Source organism: Falco biarmicus, chromosome 12 (genome assembly GCF_023638135.1).
Source record: "Falco biarmicus isolate bFalBia1 chromosome 12, bFalBia1.pri, whole genome shotgun sequence".
In the NCBI taxonomy this organism is placed as follows: Eukaryota; Metazoa; Chordata; class Aves; order Falconiformes; family Falconidae; genus Falco; species Falco biarmicus.
The window spans coordinates 33,304,653-33,326,380 of NC_079299.1; the positions used below are offsets into that span (position 1 = coordinate 33,304,653).

General features: G+C 56.4%; 3 protein-coding genes across 10 annotated transcripts in view; 1 reads left to right on the forward strand and 2 right to left on the reverse strand.

The window, feature by feature from the left end:
* Positions 1-6,321, forward strand: part of RALGAPA2 (Ral GTPase activating protein catalytic subunit alpha 2) — a 136,162-nt gene extending 129,841 nt beyond the window's left edge. For 2 of the 3 annotated variants that reach the window (XM_056357457.1, XM_056357458.1), the window contains one exon: positions 3,934-6,321. In XM_056357457.1, coding sequence (XP_056213432.1) covers positions 3,934-4,088 — 155 coding nt within the window. In that variant the 3' untranslated portion in view covers positions 4,089-6,321. Of the gene's footprint in view, positions 1-443; positions 484-3,933 lie in introns of all 3 variants that reach the window. The other variant, XM_056357459.1, reaches the window with a different exon arrangement.
* Positions 6,322-6,749: 428 nt separating this feature from the next.
* CFAP61 (cilia and flagella associated protein 61) overlaps positions 6,750-21,728 on the reverse strand; it is a 118,627-nt gene continuing 103,648 nt past the window's right edge. For 2 of the 6 annotated variants that reach the window (XM_056357464.1, XM_056357465.1), the window contains 3 exons: positions 21,198-21,288; positions 18,412-18,577; positions 8,737-10,304 (listed from right to left, as the gene is read on the reverse strand). In XM_056357464.1, the coding sequence (XP_056213439.1) occupies positions 10,024-10,304; positions 18,412-18,577; positions 21,198-21,288 (538 nt within the window). In that variant the 3' untranslated portion in view covers positions 8,737-10,023. Of the gene's footprint in view, positions 7,362-8,736; positions 10,305-18,411; positions 18,578-21,197; positions 21,289-21,728 lie in introns of those variants that run through there. The other 4 variants (XM_056357462.1, XM_056357460.1, XM_056357463.1 and 1 more) reach the window with 3 other exon arrangements.
* Positions 14,783-17,105, reverse strand: INSM1 (INSM transcriptional repressor 1). The gene is given in 2 exon segments (XM_056357467.1): positions 14,783-16,928; positions 16,931-17,105. Coding segments are annotated over 2 exon segments (1,371 nt in total). The 5' UTR covers positions 16,974-17,105; the 3' UTR covers positions 14,783-15,600.

The following is a 21,728-nucleotide window of genomic DNA, read 5'->3' on the forward strand; positions in this document are numbered from 1 at the left end:
TGGTTTTGGTCTCTGTGAAGCCTCAGATTTTACCCAGTTTGAAACTGCGTGACCATGAACAGCGTCGGAAGTGCAGCTGAACTAAGAGGCTGCTGAAGTCCCCCCGTACCATATCGGCAAGTCTGGTGAAAGCTGAAGGGAGAGGTTTATTCATTCCAATTTTTGCCGACGTTTCCTCCATCTGTTTTTTCAATCAAGAGACCAACAGGGGCAAGGAAAAAGCCTGTGGGTACTGGATTCTCTTTAGGTCCCTGAGCATATTGAGGTGTACTTTGTATTGTGAGTTGCCCTTACAACTGGGGCCCACCGTGTGCCAAGTTTGCCATGTCGCCTGCGGCCGTGCCGCTGTGCTAGGTGCCTGCGAGCCGCTGGCCTGGCCTTCGTGCGAGCGTGACGGGTGTGCAGTTCCTGTACTTATATGATTTTGTGTTCTTTCCCTTTAGATTAGAATATGTAATGGTCTCATTATGGTAATTGCTGCAGGTAAGAGCAATGCTTCCCACAGGCCTCGCTGCTGCTGGCGTTGCACTTCATCACTAACAGCTCTCCTCCTCTTCCTCTTCCTCCTCCTCTTCCTCCTGTGCTCAACGCACGGCTGCTGTGGCTCTGGGGCTCTCTGGGTCTGTCTCTGCCTGTCCCTGTTGCCACCACCCCATCTCCTCCCGTCCCTGCATACCGAGCCCCACGGGGTGCCCACCGCCTGCCCACCCAGGCAGCTGCTGCCGGGCCCAGCCAACACCAGCACCTGCCGCGATGGGAAGCATTTTCGTCGTGGCTGGGCCCGCCTGCGTGTGTGTTCGTGGCCAGGGCACCACGGGGACGGGGTCAGGGATGGGGCAGCCACTGGGAATATGCTGGGCACACCCCCTGGCCCGCCAGTGGCGAGTGCCCATGGCAGCTGCGTGGCATCACCTCCATGGCGGCGCTCGCCCAGAAGCCAGCGTGACTTACAGGAGAGAGCTGCTGGGCAGCTTTTGACGGAGTTTCCCCCCCTTTTTGCAAATTTCACATGTTTGTTGGCCAAGCTGTAAATTTTAAGCACTGTGCTGGTCCACCTGTGAGTCAGAAACTGGTAATTTTTATTTACTATGCCATCACGGAGCTGCTGCTTGGTTTTTGCAACTTATAATTTCACATTGCCCGTGCACCACCTGAAACGAACAGAGCAAGAGAGAAAAAAAAACCTCCCCCACATCACTGCAAAAAGAACAAGAACTAAGCCTCTCGCAAGCATCTTGACACCAGTGGAGCTGGCTGTCCCAGCGCGTCGGTGGCTGCGTGCAGCCCTGCTTCTCTCCCTAGCGCAGCTGAGCGAGCGGAGCCTCGGCTCTGAACAAAGTTGCAGGCTCCTCTTGCAAGACAGCCAAGTAATTAGAGTTCGTGCCAGACAGCTTGCGAGTGGAATTATAATATTTGTATGAAAGCCTTTATCTTTCGTGGTTATTACTTGCTCACTCTGCAGCTGCTGTCTCCCTATCAATCAGGGCGGTTTCGGGGGAGCTTCAAGGTTGATTGCATAGCTAAGGACTCGCCAGAAGAAAGTTTGGACTGAAGGAATGTGCCGGCTCCTGAGGCGGGCGGATGCTGCGCTGCGGTGTGCCTCCCTGCAGCCCCACCTGCCGCAGCCGCCCCGCTTTTCATATGCGCAGGCGATGCATTGTTCAGTGCTTGCATGAATATTGCTTGAGCTTGTCCATTTGGTGAAAACTGTATTATTTTGACCATCTGCCATTCTGCTTAACTGCAGGAATGTAAAGTACAACATCTCCCTCACAGCCCTTCCCTCCCCCACGCTTTTCTCCCCACGAACAGCACTGCAGGTTTTGTTTTTAATCCCAAACTGACAGCTCCAGGTTTTTTATGGAAGATGTCTTTACATGCTAAGTCATATTTTTCACCTTTTTTTAATGCAATATTTCCCCTTCAGTCAATTGTCTTGAAGTATAAATCTGGTAAGTAAAGATTGTCTTTGAAATGCAAACACCTGTTTGCAAACTGTTGGAGGAGCAAGAGGTGCTTTGGGCTTGGCTGCAGCGGGACCTGGGCATTGCTCTGTTCCTGCTTCGAGTCACTAAAGTATCTAGGGTCAGCTAAAGCACCGGGACAAAGCTTTAACCCCTGCCGCGAGGAAATGGAAGGCGATGCTGCCTGTGCCCAACAAACCCCATGGAGTTTCCGAGCATTGCTCCCCAGAAGTGACAGGATCGGTGCAAGCTGTTAACGTGCAGAGCAGGGCTGCTGCCGTTCCCGCTGATGGGGTGAGACGGGCTGTCGTGTTTGGCAGGAGTCTGGAATACCCGAATTAACTTCAGCTGCGTGGTGAAAAAGCAGCCGAGTCTATTTGGGTCTGTGTCCTTAGGAGGTAAATTGAGTGCCAGGGGCTTCACTGCCCACAGAGACCTTGCCCACGGCTGCCCCCTCCACCTGGCTGAGCCACAGGCGAGTCCTGGCACGTTTCGCGAGGACAAGGCTCGCCCTGCTCGTGAGCGAGGTTGTCCCGCCGCGCCACCGCCTGTGAGTGGCTCAGCTGTGGCACTGCCTGCATCTTGGTGCATTGCCTGCGCGTTCGAGAGTCACCTGGGCTGGTAGAGGGAGTATTAAAGACAGTAGCCCTATAGTCATCAGTTATACAAACCAACAGCAAATAAAGGCGTGGTGTGAAAGTACGGCTCATTGCGCAGGGGAGGGTCTGTGCTGCAGAAGGCAGCCATCGGCCTGGAGCTGGGAGGGGTCGGGCTGCCACAGTGGCCTCGACCCTCGGTGTGGGCTGGGGGCCGTCTGCCGGCCTCCGCACAGGCTCACACCACCTGGCTGCGAGGCTGCTCCTCCGCCCCACCGCCAAGCAAAACCTTTGTGTTAAGGCGTAGAGAATTGTGACATGGTTTAAAAATACCGTACCCCAGGGGAGCTGATGAAATGACGCGCACACGGGGAAGGGCCCTGGGACAGATCAGAACTGCAGCAGCAAGAGCAGGGCTGGGTTGCAGCATGCGTGTCCCTATTCCTCCGAGCACCATTATGGGCGCACCGGGGAGAGGCAGGAGCTGCGCACACGCGCCCACCTCACTTCATTCATTTACTTCTTAGTTTAATCACTGCTCCTCATCTGTTCTCATTCAGACAACACATTTAGTCCTGGCCTCTAGTCGTAACCGCCCCTGGGCAATAACCGAGATGTAACTTAATGTTGTTGAACAGCAAAGCGTAAACACTTGTAGACACTGCTGCAGCCACCCGGGTCCCCCAGCCCACAAATGAAGGTCTTGGATGGTGGCCGTGAGTGCACCAACAATGGTGGGTACCTAGCGTCCTCTTTGAGGAGTGGAACTAGTTGGGAAAAAATTAGGATTCTTTTTTAATTGGAGTCTAAGATACCTTCCAGGTGGAGTTTCATGAAAGCATTTGCGCTGTGGAAACTCATTTCTAGCTCTCTGTAGCCGATTAAATAGAGGAGAGCCATGTAGTGGCACACAGAGCAGAAATAGTTTTACATAAAACACACACTTGAAACAAACATTTTTCGAGTCCTGTTAGGTGGGCTTTATTGGCCCGTCAAGCGAGCAGGATTGGTGCAGCCATTCCCCAGCACGGTGCTGGGCTGCAGGCGGCTGCTGGAGCCCCCCTGGGAGGGGCTGTTGGGGGGCTCTCGCCTGCCCACCGGGCGCTGCTGGCCGCTCGCAGCCCCGCCGCACCTTGCTTCTCCTGGAAGCCGGCAAAGAGCAATGCCTTTTTTTTTTTGCGGGGAGGGCCAGGGTGGCAGTTCCTCAGCTGCCTGGGCCGCTATAAAACGTCAGGTTCACCTGAGTGACACCCAAGATTAATTTGGAAGAGGAGGTGGGAGAGGGGCTGCGTTTTCTGCAGTTGTTCTGATGCAAAGACACGCAGGCTGTTTCTGTCCTTGCGTTATTTTCCCCTGCCCGTTATGTTTTCCAGGCTGCCTCACCACAAGTGCAAGCGCTGACCTTCCCGTGGCAATAGGACTGGAGCTGGCAGAGCAGACCTCGCCCGCGCTGCCACGGGCCTCGAGGAGCAGAGTCCCTGGGAAGCTTCGCCGCTCCGCCAGTGCTCTCAGCAAGTCTTCCAGCTGAGGTCTGCGGGAGCAGAACTCCGGCCGAGGGAACCCAAGAGACCTTAAAATAGATAAAGTATTTACTGTCACTGTAGAACTTGCTGGTTTGGATGAGCACATGTTGAAGAGGATGGGTGAGAGGTTTGCTCTGTAAAATCGCAGTTCTCGCATCCAGATGGACGTGGCCAACGATCAGCCATCACCTGTCTTACCATCATGCGCTTCATGTGATCGTTGCAGTCACAAAGCAAGTGAAGGCGACGGCGGGCTCTTGCTGCTGGTGTGGCATCGGGCGGATGGCAGCACGCACTTCTTCTCCCCAAGCACCTGTGCACAAGTACTGGTGACGCTGCAAGAGGACATGAACCAGTGCTGAAACCAGTTATTTAATGTAGCTTTAGAGTGTTGCTTTAGTCATTCCGGTCAACACTTAATTGTGTATTAGGGAATTTTGTCTAGAGATTTTCCTATGACCAGCCACATAACAAGTGTTCCCGTCCTCTGGGGTGCGGGTGAGCGACGGAGGCACTGGCCAGTCTGCGTTCAGCCTCTGCTCCCCTTCTGTTTCCTGGCCATCTGGTGCCAGTTTTGTGCATGTCGCTAAGAACTAGCAATCACTTGCAAAAAAGAGAGGTCGTTTATCTGAAATTCAGGAAGAGGCCACCGCTGGCACGATGTGGCACCACCTGCATTAAAATCTTATTTAATCGTGGTGTCTTGTTCAGGGTCACATGTCACTACCTATTGCATAAAATCCTGAAGCCAAAGCTGCTCCAGCTGCCGCTTGGTCGTGCCCGGTCCAGCACGGCAGAGCAGAGGGCCAGGCTCGTCAGTGCCTGGTGGGTGCCCACGCTGCTGCCGCGGTGCGATTGCCAGAACAGCAGCGTCCAGCGCAGGTGTGAGGGACCGGTCAGAAGCTTCTGCCCCGACTGGGTTCAACCATTTACCTTCGTGCCTTTGCATTTATCTTAGGCAGAAGCTCTCCTTGTTGGCGCCGGCTTTGGCTTCAGGATTGCCGTGTCATTTGCAATAGTGCACACGATAGCTGTGTACTGTGAACCACTCACTAAGAAAAGTAAAAATAACCAAATTCCTTTTTGCAGAGCAAATGCCGCACATTTGCCACAACTGCTTCTCACCATGGTTTGAATAATTAGGCAGCACACCTCTCAGGTAGCCACCTCACTGTGACACAGCGTCAGGGCAACAGTCTGCAACCTGAAGCATCTCTACTTAGAATAGAATAAATCCGAAGGCTTCTGAGGATGTGCCATGTCCTCCTGGCACTTCGTATAGCAAGCAAATCTTGTTATTTTCAATAGGAAATGTATTTCAGTCTATGTGTGTCCTAAGTTTCTAGGGGTGGTAACTCTTCAGAGCTTAACCCCCCACCCTGTATTATAAAAACAAAAGAAATGGGAGACATGCCGGAAGCCCCCGGTGTGAACGAGGCAGGCTGGGCTGAGGGCAGAGCTCCAGCAAGGCGCCAGCATGGCCAGGCACAGCAGAGCAGCAGCCGGTGAGTGCTGCGGGACACGCCAGTGCTGGGGCTGGGCTGGGCACCCCCTTCAGCGGGGGCTGCCGTGCCCGCCTGGCGCGCCTGCACGGGGAGAGGAGCTGGCTGCACTATGAATATCGCGTTAACTTTATTTTGTTGGTGTTTTGAAGATCAGTGTCTGTCCCTTCTGAAGCGGTGTGTCAGACCCCTCCCACCCTCCTAACTCACCTTGGCTCTGGGCCGCCTGGTCGCTTTTTATTCGTTTTTGCTGTTTGGCACTTCCATGCACACCTCAACTTAATGTCGTTTGGTTTAAGTGAAGGGGATTTGGTTTCTGGTAAAGCAAAATGCACCATTGGGCCACCATTTTTTTTTGCACTTCTACTTTGGTGTCAACATGAACGTCTGTTTGCGAGTCGGCATCCAGCTCCGTGACTGCCCTGTAAATACGGGACACTAAATATTGCCAGTAACACTGAGGCGGCTCCGCTGGGGCTCTGTGTCCGGGGCTCTTCGGCGCAAGGGGCCGGCAGCTCCCCTGAGGCACCCAGAGCAGGGCTGGAGGCGCCGAGCCCGAGCCTGGCTGGTGTGCTGGGATGTGGGCAAGGCAGCCGTCCTGCTGGGAAGGGGCCTCGTTTGCTAAGGGCTTTCACTGCCATTTTGATTTTCTGCTTCACGTGTTGGTTTTGCTTTCTACTGATCATGTGTTGGTAAAGGAAATAAGAAAATAAAATGTGTATTTTAATTTATTTTATTTTCAGGACTGGATAGGCGAGGCTGTCTTGTTCTCAGTGATCCAATAAATGGTCTGACGTAATTTCAAAGGCATCCCCCTGAATAAAAGGAGACTTTTCTTGTTAGAGCAATATGCATCTCTAATTCAGGGAAGAATTAAAACACCGATGGAAATACTGTTTTCCTGATGTCAAAAACCTAAAAATATAAATTTGTAAAAATTCAGCTGTGGTTTCGTACTATGAACTGGATAACAAAGCTGTTCTGTTACCCCTCACAAACTTAATAAAACTTGGCTCACAACGGCATTCTTCAGAGAGCGCTGGAGGGCCGTAACTGCACGGCGTGTGCTGCGCCCGCGGGGCACGAGGTGCCGCTGGCAGGCACGCCGCCCTCCGGCCCCTGGCAGCCCGCTCTGCCTGCCGGCACCCGGCCGAGCTGCCGCAGCTGCCGGGCCACGCTCGAGCTGCTGCAGGTGGTTCGGATGCACCAGGGACGCCGGTGCTGAGGCGGTGCTGTGGTGTCAGTGGCGTGGGTTCGGCCTCCCCGCAGGCAGCGCTGCGCTGACCGCGGCCGCAGGAGCGGCTGCCGGGCACGTAACTAGCAACACTGCTTCAAGGCCCAGTTCTCTTTGGCAGAACATCAGTTAATGCCACGCCACGGCTGAAACCAGGGCAGCCACGAGCGCAGGCCTCACACTGCCCTGACCGTGTTCTTAACCGGGAGGCCCTAGAGCCCCGGCGATGCTGTTCACAGCCCCCCCAGCTCTGGCCACCCCAGAGCGTTCCTCCCGCTGCCCTTCGCGCCTCACGGGGGCATGGGTCCTGGACACGCTGCCAGTGGCCATGGACTGAGAGGGAAAGACCAAACGGTTTTGTTGGGCTGAATTTGGCCAAGCTACTCCTGAAAATTGCCTCTGTATGGCTAAGGAGCAGCTCCAGCGCAAGACAGGAGGACCTGAACTGCTGCTTCTAAAGAATCAGTCGGCTGCAGAACCGTGCTCGCTCTTTTGCTCTTGAATGTTCTGTGCTCTGGTCACCAGTCACATGGGCGGGCCACCTAAAAGAGATGCAACAAAAGATTTTTAAGGTGGTCTCAGCCCCCGCATCGCAGATGCCCCTGCCACGAGCAGCACCCACCCGCCGGGTCGGGGCCGTTGGCGCTCCGGCAGCCTCGTCCCTCTCGGGGCGCTCAGCCCCACCTGCGAGCATGCTGCCCAGCACCCGGCTCACCCCTGGCTACAGACCGTTCTTCATTTGGGGGAGGAGGTGTCCCACTCCCCACCACGAAGAGTCCTTTGCTGTAGGATGCTGGTGGCGCTCGTGCCCGGGAGCCTCAGTTACAGCACTCGGGCAGCAGGAGCACACGGAGCTGATCAGTATTTCCAAAGCACCGGCCGTCCCGGCTGTGCAGGAGCCACAGAGCCCGCACTGACAGGAGCTTGCAGCAGTTTGTTAATAGTAATTACAGACCGTTAAGGAAAGCTCAGAAGACATTATTTATATACTATTCATTCCAAGAAACACGTGATGACAAGGCTTCCCTTTCTAAGCCGTGTAATGCCTTATTGCTAGGCCATTTGCATGAACATTAAAAACAAATGTCTCCGATGGTGATTTTCCACTCTGTGGAGACATTACTTAAGAAAATGAGGGGGGTCTGTGCTCTCAGTCATAATTATGTCAGGGGTGCTTACACATTACCCCCCGCTTATGCCAGTGGGAATGCAACGGGATTATTTGGCAGTGGGAAAAGACCCTTGGAAATGTCTGTTCCTTTGCCAAAAAGAGAGGACAGAGTTGTCTTAAATTGCTTTCAGGTGCTTTAGTCTGAAATGGAGAATTAATCCAAACAGCTCCGGGTACAGCCCCGCATCTCTCCAGCTGCAGAAATAACTCCACACACCGAGCTGGCGCTGGGAACGCGTCTCCCACGCACTCGCCGTGGGGACCCGGGCCCGGGCGCAGCTCGGGCCGTTCTGCGGGACTGGGGTAGCAAACCCCGGGAGCGGGGAGGGGGCGGCCGGGGGTCCCGGCGCGGTTAGGGCGCCCCCCCCCGCCGCCCAGCCCCGCGGCGGTGCCCAGCGCGGCCCCGTCCCAGGGCGCCACGCTGCGGGGCGCGGGGCCGGTCACTGGCGGGGGGCGATCGGCGCCCCGGCCCCCAGCCGGCGTGACCCGGGCGGGGCGGCCCCAGGCGGGCCGGGCCGGGCCGGGCCGGGCAGGGCAGGGGCTGGGGCAGGGGCTGGGGCAGGGGCGGGGGGCTCAGCCAACCCCCCTGGTCCCTGCCCCACAGCCGCAAGCCGGGAGCGCGGAGTGCCCCTGCCCCTCCCCCCCGGCCCGGGGGTGCCCGCGCCGCCGGCCGGTGGCCGCAGCGGGACGGGACGGGACGGGACGGGACGGGACGGGACGGGACGGGACGGGACGGGACGGGACGGGACGGGACGGCCGCAGGCGCCCTGACGCCAAAAGCGCACAACAAACCGGAATGAAACGAGCACGAGCCCCCGGGGCCGCCCCCGCCCCCCGGCGCGCACAACCCGGTACACGGTGCTGGGAACGCACCGCCCGCACCCGGCACCGCCTCGTACGGCCCGTGTGTTACATTATGCCTCACCATATATAGTAGGTATAGTATAGATTAGAGGCATTATACATGGACATAATGTATATTATAATACTATAATAAGCATAACAGACACAATATACTCTATTGATTATATAATGCACATAACTGATATACATTATACAATGTACAGTATATTATATATGCACTACATAATATATTGTATATTATTCATACATTAATATTGGTTTAAAATACTCATAACATTTATTAAGATTATAAAAGTACGGGTTACAGGTGACACAAATACTATATATTATTTATACATAGTATAGGTATATATACATATGGACGCATACCTAGTATAGAGTTTATAGTATTATACACTGTAATGTTGTAGACATAATATATATACAGTATATTTTTATTTTTAAAATTATATAAGAAAATTAAATAAATCATCTCAGCAACGTATGAATAATCTATGTAATTGATTATATAATGAATATGTAACACATGATACTATATATTGCATAATGCATCTATAATATACATCATAGCATCTTCAATCCACAATGTACAATACAGTGTATAATACTATAGATTACAGCCCATGCTAAACATGTATGTATTATATACATAGGTACACATACATATGCGCACCTATACAAAAACCTAGATCTGCCTGTATACATGTACTACACAAGAGTGCATTAGATACCGCACACTCTGTACTCCATAGTATACAAATTACGGCCACAAAGCTAATAAAAGATTCTGTAAGTATTATTTCACTACATGAATACTGATAATGTATCAATGATATATAATGCATATGTAATATATTGTATACAATGCATTTAATATGGACCATATAACAGACACTATATCATTTATAAGATTATATGAGGTATCGCATATTATACACCGATATGATGTCTTATGTGTAATATATCATACACTGTACTACATACTATGAAGTATACTTATAATGTATATAAAATATACTGATATAAAAGGACTGTAATTTATATATTTGCTGTATGTAGGATTATAATTTATTACACATTATAAGTTCTGTATTTCGTGTGTGCAACTAAAAGCCAGCCCTGTGGGCCAGCGCGCCATGCGTCCGTATGGAATTCCCCTCCGTTTTCTCTCAGCCCGTCGCTGCGACACCTGCCCGTGACACGGAAGGGGCTGTCACACCAGCACGCAGGGCGGCAGCCGGGGCACAGCAGTGGTGCGGGTGGGCATCGCCCCCGCCGTCCTGCCGCAGCACGGGCAGGCTGGCACGGCTGCGGTGCCTCGGTGTCCCCACCGCCCGGGGGAAGGTGTGCCGAGTGCCGCTGGCCCAAACCCGCGGTGAGCCCAGGCTGGGGCGAGGTGCGGGAGGCACGTGGGGACCCGCCTGGCCCTTACGCTCCCTTGCCTTCACGGCTGCAAGGAGAGGTCAGTATTATTTGAAAATAGTGACTCTTTCCCAAAAGCAACTGGTGATGTAATGGGAGCGGGCGGATGGCTGTTAAAAACAACGCCCAGGCCGCCACACTGGGAGGACGTACTGCGAAATGTCCCCATGCCACTGGCGCTGCCCCAGCCGTGCCACCCCACTCCAGCCAGCCCCGCACTGATGAGAGCAGCGAAACCAGAAGCTGGGGCCAGAATATCAGCCCGAGTGTTTGTGCCTTTGCTAGGCATTAGGTATCTTTTCAGCCGTGCCCTCTGACTGAGTAAGATTTTCTTTTCAAAACAGCTCGGCAGTGCCCTGCCCTGCAGCCTGTATCGGCCGGACAGCCCTGCGCAATGAAAGGCCACGCCTGGCCTGGCCATCTCTCCGATTAACATATCAAATGTTTCCACGAAGCAGACCTCTGTTATGTGGACTGTAAACTAAATTTAATTAATACCATTAAAAGCTGTAATGAGGCTTTTTATCTGCATGGAAGGATTTGGGATGTTTGAGTGCAATGCACAAAATGCAGGCAGCCCAGGCACCCTGCTCCTCCACCACAGGGTGATGCCTGGCTGCCCCAGGTAGCTCGCCCTGCCACGCAGCTGCAGCAGTAGCCGCACTGGCCCGAAATGCCTGCCAGGACCCAGCACCCTCACAGGCGGGCAACAGGGCAGAAGACATGCTGATACCACCACCCTGCGGCACCCCACACCATCCTGCATCACCATGTGGCACCGTGTGGCACCCCACATCCCTCTGCAATCACCCCATAGTATGTCACATCACCCTGTGGCACTCCACATCACCCCATGGCACCCTGCATCACCCCACGGCACGCTGCAGCACCCCATAGCACTCTGCATCATGGCACTGCATGCCCCGCCAGGGACGGACGGGCAGAAACGCTTGCAGCAACTTGAGCCACTCTCCCAGCCACCAGCTCATGAAAGGCGACACAGGTTTCTGAACAGGTTTGCATGGGAAAGAGGCCTGACACCCAAAGCAAAAGCCCCACTGCCAGCCCATGACACAAACCAGAAGATGCAGAGCAAGGCCAGGCTCCCTCCTGCCACACAGCCACGCGCCCCAAAACCTTTGGCCATGCCCAGCTGTGTCTCAGCGAGTCACCCAAGCAAGGCACCTACTGCACTGACAGCTGCCAGTGACCATGCTGTTGATACCAAAGACTGTTAAAAACCTACACTCAAGAAGCGGCATCAGAGACACTGTTCCTCTGCTAGCAGCAGCACTTGGCACTGACATCGCCAAGAGGAAAAGCTCTTCCCAGCCTCTCGCCAGCCCCGCACCCGCGGTTCAGTGATGGTTTCTGAGCTGCATTTTTTAGGACCCTGCAGGTTCCTGTAATTAATCTCCCTGGTTCCTTTCAGTTTGCAAACAATCCGTTTCAGACCATGTGTTCAGCTCTTTGTGTGCTCAGAGAGGTGAGAAGGAAGGCTCCAGCGGTCTGCAAACTGGGTAAACATCTCTGCCCAAGCGCACAAAGAGTGAGCAGCCTCTCTACCTGCACGCCAACTGCCTCCCAGTATTGGAAATCGTATCACATTTGGGGTAGCATCAGCATTTTCCGTGGGGCCCGAACCTGTTCCTGCTGGATGCACTGAGAGTCATCAGCAAATTGATTTGTTAGCTGACAGCAGGAGGCTTTGTTTGCACAGCGCTGGCCAGCCTGTGCTGCCGGATGGTGAGAACATGGCACCAAAAAGGCAACACCTGCATTCCCAGAAGCTGCTGCAAGCAGCGCTAGTCGAGGTCTGGGTTCTGTCATGCTGCTCAGCTCTCAGTGCGTCCACCGAGCTAAAAGTGGCTTGAGGGTCTGACGGGCACAGAGGTGGAGGCAGAGGAGGGCCGGGCTGCAGCCCTGTGCCAGGGCCCGGGCGGTGGGACAGCACCGGGGAGGAGCACGCTGGGGCAAGCTGGTGCGGGGCAGGGACAGATCCCTCCCCAAAACGCTGCCCGAAGGAGGCTTGCCCTGAGTGGTGGCAGCACGATACCCTTCACTGCCAGAGCTGCAAGAGACACGGACAGTGACACTGATCGCTCCCCGTCAAATCCCTCAAGCAGCTGGTGCCTCACACTCGTACTGACTCCGATACTCATTTCCCCAAAGCCCTGCAGCGGTGCAGCCATGCAAGGAGAGATGCGGCGTGGATGGCCCAGCAGCATTCTGTGCCAAGGCTGCTGTAGCCCGGTGACTCCAAGAACAACTCCCCTTGCTTACAGGGTGTTTGTGAACGGAGCCCAGTTTCTAAAGCACTCCCGTGTCACCCCTCCTTACTCCTGCCCAAGACACAAGAATGCGAGCCTCTGCTAACCACATTCTCTGCTGCCATGTATGTTCCCGTCCGCAGAAGATGCAGAAGCGTGGGTGCTGATGGCTACCCTGACAGCTCTCTACAAACCCAGGAAATTCTCCTGACCCCCAAGAGATTTTATCTGACTCCTACCGGGACAGGCATGACTTCACTTGACTCTTGGGAAATCAATACCAACATGAAGCAGTTGTTTTGTGGCCTGCTGGTGCCACAGGCTTAGAGCAAAGGTTTCAGCAGTTTCAGCACTGCTGTGAAGACACGGCTGGAGCCTCTGGGAGTCTCTGAAGGATGTGCCAGACACCAGTCTGGAAGCAGTAGTGTCCAGTGGCCCAAGATGACAGCCACGTGCATTGGCCAGCTCCCCTCAGGGAGCTCCTGCTCTGTACGAGCAGGGACAGCGTCCTGCCCAGCCCACCGACAGCTGTGAAACCCCAGGCTCTGACAGCCCGGCACCTGGGACTTTCCGAGGCCAGGGAACCTGGCAAAAGCAAAGCCACACTTATCTCTCAGACTGTTGAGGCCACAATCTCTTTTTCAGTGTTATCAATTTACAGTTAAACCCACAGCTTCACCTAGACCTGAAGTACTCCTGGTACGACAAAGTTGGTTTTCCCAGGAATCAAGGCAGCAGGAGCATACTGGCTCTGGTGCTTTTTAGCCTGACTGAACAAGAAGAAGAAAAAGAAAAAAAATCTTTCTCTAGAAAGATTTCCTTTCTCCAGAAGCTTTTCTCTATCAAAAAACATTCAGACATTTCCTGCGGGAAGTTCCAGAAGGTCACCTGCTTTTCCCACAGCAAAGCAGCCGTCCCTCAGAGGAGAGCCTTTAGGTGAGTGAACGTGGCAGAACAGGCTGGAAACCTCTTTCAGTGAGCAAAAGCCTCAGCAGCATTACCAGCCCCGAGACAGGCCGTGCCAGAACACCCAAGCCAAGACCTCTGAGACCACGCTCGGCCCTTAACACACCGGTGCGTGACCGGGTATTTGCGCTTGGGGTTGCCACACTGCAGAGCTGCATGCCATGAGGCTGGCTCCGTGGCTTCTCCTGCTGGTAAAGGGAGAGATTGTGCAGCTGTGCTGCAGCACCTGCAAGAGAGGTTTGTTTCACTGACCCAGCATACATCTTCCCTGCTTATGCTGACATTGTAACCATTTTTGCCAAAAAAATACTAAGAACCTACTTTTTGACCAAACCCGTGCAATTCCCACCTACAGACACAAGTCATGGGGCACCTGCGCACATCAGGGCCGATGACCCCAAGCCAAACTGCTCCTTAAACCACTCCTGGGACCTGGTAGGTCCTACACAGAGCCCTGCCATGGGCCAGATCTGCCACCCCTCTCACAGGGTGAGCCAGGGCTCTCCGCACCCTGGTTTCCCCCTGCCTCAGTCACTGCCCTGTGAGGTTTTTTCACACACTGGCACGCTCCCCCTTTCCAGTGAGGAGCCCCAGCACACCGGGTTGGCCAAAACCCTGGAATTACGGAGGGACACTGCAGAAATCCCACCACAGAGCAGAGTGGGACCAGGCAGGATTGGGCCCTAGCTTTGAAACAAGGCAAGCAGAAGCTCAGCCTTCTTCACACCAGCCTCCACAACTGACAGCTGCAGGAGGACAGCAGCTTTTCCTCGAGAGCCCCGTAACCCCACAGATCAAGAGTGCCAAGCACAAGAGAAAGCCACCCAAGTAAATAGCGTGTCCTCCCACATACAAGGATTTCCCTGAGTTTTCCACTTCTCCTTCAAAGGTGCTCCCCCTCCTCGTGTTTTCCCTGCAACACTTTCCTGGGAAGGTCCCCATAAAGTCTCTCGCAACTATTCCCTGCAGCAGCACCTGGGGACAGCAGCAGGCCCGGGGCCAGGCTCAGGCTCCAGCCCGCGGCGCAGGGAAGCGGCCCCAGCGCTTCACTTCACGAAGGGGGGGCAGCCTTCTTCCCCAGCACCAGGCACACCTCGCCCTACTCTTCTCCCCCCACCCCCCCTTAATTAATCTCATCAAAAGGTCCAGAGCAGGCTGGCGGCTAGTACGGCACCCTGCCAGCCGAAGCCCAGAGCCTTGCCCCAGCATCCCACCCCCCCACCCCGCCCCCGGGGCCAGCCCAGCAGGCAGAAGCAGGAGGCAGCAGGGGAACGCTTGAATTTGAAAATATTTTATTTGAATAGTAAATAATTATACAGTTGAAACAGTCCTATCGAAGCACTCTATAAATAGCTAACAGTTAAGAAAATAATGTGTGTAGAAAAAGAGATTGCATCTAAAAGTAAGAGCTGTCAGTTGCACAAGATAAAATGGTTAAGATCATGTGTTATTCTAGGTATAAAAGTTAAAACCTTTTTAGCAGATCCCTTTAGAAAAAAAGATCCTCTAAAACGCACAGTGAAATGGCAGGCGGGGGAGACAAAAAAAGGCGCATTAGAATATCCGTGATCAAATAATATCAATCTTCATAATTAATATAAATAAATAACGAATAAATAACATAATTACTCAAACCAACATATACAGACAGTCAACTCATCAGCTACCTTAAAAGGGAAAAACGAAAACAGAAAGTTGGCATGTCACAGTTAAGGCAGTTTCTACAGCATTTTCTGGAGACCATCAACAGCAGAGTCAAGGCATTTGTGGCTATACTAAAGGAAATTTCTCGTTTCTTCCTCAAGCGCTTTGATCTGTTCACAGATACATAAAACGCGAAACGAACGAACGAACCAAAACGAAACGAACCGGGGAAGAAAACCCAAACCAAAACCAACCATGAAACCGAAGCAAAGCAAAGCAACAAAACACAAACCGAGACCCCGGGAAGGTGAAACGTAAAGCCAGATTCCAGCAGTTCACAAGCCGTATTAAAGCTAATGGTGCGGCGAGCCCGCAGCGCGGCCGGGCAGCCCCGGCGGGAGCGGCCCCGGCGCCGGGCCGGGCCCCGGGAAGGCACGGGCGGCTCTAGCAGGCGGGGCGCAGCGGCACCTGGAGCAGGATGACCTGCCTGTTCTCGGAGGGGTGGCACTTGTTGATGTGCCGGGTGAGGCCGGGCGAGCTGTAGAAGGTGGCCGAGCAGTACTTGCAGGGGAAGACCTGGGCGGCGTGCAGCAGGCGGAGGTGCCGCTCCTGGCTGCTCTTGCTGGGGAAGGTCTCCCCGCAGACGGGGCAGAGGCGGCACTCGGCGGGCGGCGGCGCGGGCGGCTCCTCGCCGGCGGGCTCGGGGGCCGGGTGGCCCAGCAGGTGCTTGCGCAGGTAGGCCTGCCGGCGGAACCGCTTGGCGCAGCGCGGGCACTCGAAGAGCCCCTCCTCGGAGCCCGCCTCGGAGGCGCCGCCGGGGCTCGGCGTGTCCCGCTCGCTGCCGCTGCCGCCCGCCTCCTTCGGCGGCTCCTCCGGCGGCGCCCGGCCCGCCTCGGGGCCGCTCTTGGTGGCGGGCGGGCGCGGCTTGTGCCAGCGGCGGTGGGAGGCCAGGTTGGCGGGGCAGGAGAAGACCTTGTCGCACTCTGGGCAGCGGTACTCCACCCGCACGATGCGGGAGCAGCGGTGCTGCGCCAGCGCGAAGGGGTCCCCGTACTCCTCCTTGCAGAGCTGGCAGATGAACTCGCCCAGCGGGCGGGCGCAGCCGCCCCGCGCCTTGGCCGGCGCCTCCACCGGGCCCTCCTTGATGCGCAGCCCCAGCACGGGCGACGTGGTCACCTCGTCCTCGAAGGTCAACTTGCGTATCGCCTTCGCCTTCTTGCCCGACGGAGCCTTCTGCCGGCCGGGCTCGGCGGCGCCCGGCGGGCGCTTGGCGGGTGGCGGGCGGCCCGGGGCGGCCGGCGCGGCCGGGGCGGGTGGTGCGGGGGCTCCGCCGGGGGCTCCGCCGGGCGGTTCGGCGGGCCCGGCGGCGGCCCAGAACTTGAGGTCGGCCGGAGCGAAGAGGAGCGGGTCCATAGTGCCGGGCACGGCCGGGGCGGGGAAGGACTCGGCCGAGACGGGCGAGCCCAGGCTGAAGCCGCGCTCCAGGTACTTGTCCCTGCTGACGGGCCGCGTGGGGCTGTACAGCGCCTGCACGGCGGCATCAGGCGTCCCGAACGGCACCGGCGGCGAGTCCCGCGGCGAGTCCCGCGGCGGCGGGGCGGCGGGGCAGGCGGGCGGCGGGGCGGCGGCGAGCGGCGGGCCGGCGGCGTCGCGGCAGCAGCGCGCCCGGTAGGAGACTGGGGTGGGCCGCCGGCTGCGCTTCACCAGGAAGCCCCGGGGCATCTTCGCGCCGCCTCCGCGCCGGCGGCGGCCGCGGCGCACGCTGCTCGCTCTGCCCGCGGCGCGGCCGCCGCCGCCTTTAAGCGGGCCGGGGCCATTGTTCGGCCCGGCGGCGGCGGGACCGGCCAATCAGCGGCGCCGCGGCGGGCGGCGGCGGCGGGCGGAGCGGGTGCACCTGAGCCCCCGCCCGCCCGGCCCCCGGCGGCGGCACACGCCCGGCCCCGCCTCCCGCACGCTCCGCGCCCCGCGCCGCCGCCCGGCCCGGCACGCGCGGGCCTTTGTGTGCCGCCACGGCCCCCCCGCCCGCGCGCCGCGGCCCCGCCGCCCGGCCCGGCCCGGCCCCGGGGGACTGGCAAAGTGGCTGCCGCGGCGGGCCGAGGAGCGGCGGCCGTGCCGTCGGGAGGGCGCCGGGGCGGCCCGCTCCGGCGTCAGAGGCCGAGCCGGGGCTCTGGCCCGGCGGGAAGGACGAAGCCGGGGCGGCGGGCGGCCCTGTTACACGCCGTGCGCCCGCCGCGGGTCCGCGCGCACCCCCTGGCCCCGGGCCGTGCTGCCCGCTCTCCCGCGGGGGCCGGCCCGGGGGCTCGGCCGGCGGGCTCCGTCCGAAGCGCGGCACGGCGGCCGCACGGCGAAGCGGGCTGTGTGCGGGGCCGCCGGTCGCCGCCGGCCGCAGTGGGACGCGAGGGCGAGCGCTCCCCGATGCGCCAGGGGGCGGCGGCACCGGTGCCGCGGCCGGTCCCCGGGCAGCGCGGCGGGGCGAGCACCGGGCCGCGGCCCCGCTCCCCCTTAACCCTTTGTCTGCGGCGCGGGGCGCCCGGCGGGGCTGGGGGGGGGGGGGGTGCCGGGCCGCTCCGCGCGTCGCAGGTGGTGGCGGGGCGGGGGGGAAGCGGGGCGCCCCCCGCTGCGAGCAGCCGGCCGGCCACGGGGTACCCCCTCCCCCGCGCCGGCCCCGCGCGCCTTTGTGGGGGGCGGCGGGGCACGCGGGCGGCACGCGAGCGAGCGCCGGTCCCGCCACCGCGGCCCCCCCGCGCGGCCCCGCTCGCCGCCTTTGTGCGCCTCATTAGCATAAAGCTGCGCGACCCTCCCGGCGGGCGGCACAAAGGGGAGGGGGGGGGGGGGATCGCCCGCACCGGGGGCCGCCGCTTTGCCGCGCGCTTCGTCAGCGAGCCGGGCCGGGCCGCGGGGGGGGCTGTGGGGGGCCGCCCTGGCCGCGCAGCCCCCCCGCCCGCCCGGTGGGACAGGCGTGCCGCGGGGCGGGGCGGCCCGCCGGGCATTAGCATACAGCTGCGGACCCGCCGGGCACGCGCCGCCGCCCCTCCGTCGGGGCTGCGCACCGAGACCCCCTCCTTGCCCCCATCCAGGCGCACACCGAGACCTCCCGGTTCCCCACCGGGGCTGCACACCGAGACCCCGCCCGTTCCTCACCGGGGCTGCGAACCCAGGGTGACGCTGCCCCCGCCCCGTCGGGGCGCACAACGGCCCCCCCGGACCCGTTCAGCCCGGCGCCGCCTCACGCGAGCGGGCCCCGCGCTGCCTCACCTGCCGTCGGCGGGGCTCCGGGGCCGCTGGCCGGGGCGTAGGCGGGCAGGCGGGCGCGGTGGCGGCGCAGGAAGCGCAGGACGGGCTCCCGGAGCGGCGGCGGACAGGGGCTCTGCTCCGCCCGGTCCTCCGGGGGCGGCTCGGCGGCGGGGGGCAGCCCGGGCACCTGCAAGGCAGATCCGTCAGACGCCGGCCCGGGACGCGCACCGAAGACGGCACGTGTAGCGGCAGGGACCGAAACCGGCGGGGGGGGGAGAAGTTGTGTCGGGTGTGAGACGCGTGGCGGAGGGGCTCGCACCGGTGGCACCGAGCCCAGCCCGTGGCCAGGGGAGCTCCGGCGGGGAACCTCTCCCCGACCCGGGGAAGGCAAGGCAGGCGCGGCCACCAGCTCGGGCAGCTCCCCACTCCGCCGGCACCGCCTCGGTTGCTTGTCCCTCCCGCAGTTACCCACACAGCGGCCGCCGATGCAGCATTTGCGCGGAACTGCAAGACCTCGCCGGTCTGGGGCAGGCTCCGAGCGTGCACCGGAGCCCCCCGCCCCACCTAACTTATGGCTGCTTTAAAGGGCCTTCTCAGAGCAACCCCAGCTGCAATGTGAGATTTAGACCATTATTTTTTATTGAGGACAAGTGCCTTTTCTAGAGCATCTCGTGCTGCACGTGTGCCCTCTGCTTGCTGTCGTACTCCCCGCTTGCTGTCGTACTCCAACAGCTGATGTAGGTGCAAAAACCCAGCCCCGCCATCTGCATGTTTGCATTGCTGGAGCGCTGCATGTTGAAATAAACACATGTTTGTGAGCCTGTGAAAGGGTAAACATTCCCCGCGCCGTAGCTCAGCTTTCAGCAATGGACAAGAGCATCCTGTGCAAGAGTCATGCCTACATCGGCTGCTGCATCAGGATGCCAATTTCAATGTGCAGGCTGAAGACGCAGTCCCTGGCCCAGCTGCAACGGGCTTTTCTAGGCATATCTTTCTTACTAGTAGTGACCATTTCCATAAATACTATCCCTAAATGCATGAGACCATTGCCAGTTTCTGTGGAAACGGTAACCAGAAATGTCTGACTTCTGCGTATTTGCACTCACAGTTTTTAAACATCTCTTTCAAAAGGTGTATTGTTCCCTCATTTTTTACATTTCATTACTAGTTTATCTGTGTGCTGAAGTGAGCCTGGAATATGAGCAACAGGAAGCAAAGACAGCAGGTCTCTCGCTCCATATAGAAATAAGAACCAATCCCAGGGCATTTAAGATACATTCCACTAAGTGCATAGTACCTGCTATGTGTTTGGCAATGTGCCCAGAAGGAACACCCAAGGAAAGCATAAACGTGACACTTAGTAAATACAGTTAGAATCACCGTGAAGAAAATCCAAATAAAAATACAAAACAAATCTGCATTCAGATGCAGATGCCGTCATCTTTGTTCATGTAAGCAGTTCTGACTCACAGAGATGCTTTCAGTCTGTTCAGTGAGACTATTTGTGTGTGGCAGGACAACGGCAACAAGAAAAGGGTAAGGCAAGCGAGCCTCTAATTTGTGGGACACCAATTCCCCTTTCTCTGAGGATGTTCACATTTTAACAGCATGCGAAATGTGGCTGTGTGACGGCAAGAGAAACACTTCCCATCAGGCCTCCCATTCTGCACAGAATTTCATTTTGTGTCCTTTTATAGATGTCTTCCAAGAGAATCTAAAGTAAAACCGCACTGAGGAGCTTTCTGTATCATGACAATAGGAGGAAAATTGCATCTAGCCCTTCTGGGAGGAGGCGGGGGTCGAGCGTTTGTGCGGCTACAGCTGTGACCCACAACAGGGCACCAGTTTGGGCCATGGAAATGGGTGTGCTACAGTCCACACAACATCCCGTCCTTTTGTCACCCTGCCTCCATTTACAGTCGATTCTGATTGTTTGCTGCACAGTTAAAAACTGTTGCAAGTGAATAGTCAAACAATATTGCCATGGCACGGAATTCCATTGCGTTAAACAAAAGCAAAAGCAGCATGAGGAGAAAGAAGGCAAACTGGGTCCCAAGTTGCAGGTCGGAAGTACCAAGATCCAGACCGCAAGCTACGTTTGAGAGATCAGCCAGAAATTCATCAGGGGGTAGGGGAGGCAGTTCTTGGGGTTGTTGGAACCATTTGCAGTTAGCAGTTCTTTTTGTGGAGCACGGTGGGCTTTGGATTTTGAGCAGATGAAGTTGCAGGCTGCTGAGACTTTATGCCTCTGACTACGGTACTAAGGCCAAAGCTGTAAACAGCATTAGCAACCATTTTAATTTCATCCTTGCTCAGGAAATCCACTTAGCACTGAAAAGCCAGTTGCTTTCACTCTTTCAGCTAGAAAAGCCATTCCCTATGGGTAGATGTTGGAAAATCTACTTCTCACAGGCTCAGCTGAGACAGGTTTAAGATGGCCCGAAGTGTGTTTGTATTAAGTAACATTAATAAAAAAAGGGGATAACTGAACAATAAAGCCTCTGGATTCTGCTGGGTACTTGTACTAAACTGCACGTGTAATGCAAAAATGCTGTGAAGGAAAACAAAGCAATGTAAAGTTATATTGGCAAATTTTAAAAATACGCCCAAATAAGGGAACTGAACAATATGCTGTGTGCTTGGTGAACCCACCCAGCTAAGGGCTATAGGATCTGCTCAGGTTTCCCAGAGGAAATAGCTAAACTGAAACGTAAAGCTTTAGGAGAAAGATGGGAGAAGAAACTGAAATGAACAACACTAACAAATTACCTAAATAATAAAATGTACTCGCCAGTCATTTTTCTTACCTGCTCTGACATCAGGGTTTGGCGCAGCTCCTTCTTGAGATCAATAAACCGATCATGATAGATGGCCATGGACCAAGGTTCCCTGAAGTAGCTGGTTAAAAAAGAAGAAATTTAGTTATCTTGTGAACTTCTCATTAACCACTAATAAAGTATTTACCTGCTTTTTTGCCTTTATAAATTACAGTTCTGGACCCATCATGATCGTTTGTTCATAAAATGCCTCCTGTAACAGCATGGTCAATCAATTCTTTTAATGGATGTTCCTGATGTACAGCCAGCTTCAGTAATTACATTTAAAGTGGCTTAATTCAGAGCTGTGGCAAGACCCAGTGAAGAATCCTGATTTTATCAGAATTTAAAAGCCTGAAGACCTGTAAAGAACGGTGTCTCCATTATCTGTCCTCATTTGAGAAAAGCAGATTGCAGGATTAACTGAACTGCTGCATAAACAAATTAAATTTGTGTAGACAATGACACAAATGTTGTTCATTATTAAGGTTTCTGGATTAATAAAGGCCAGAAAAACAGGCC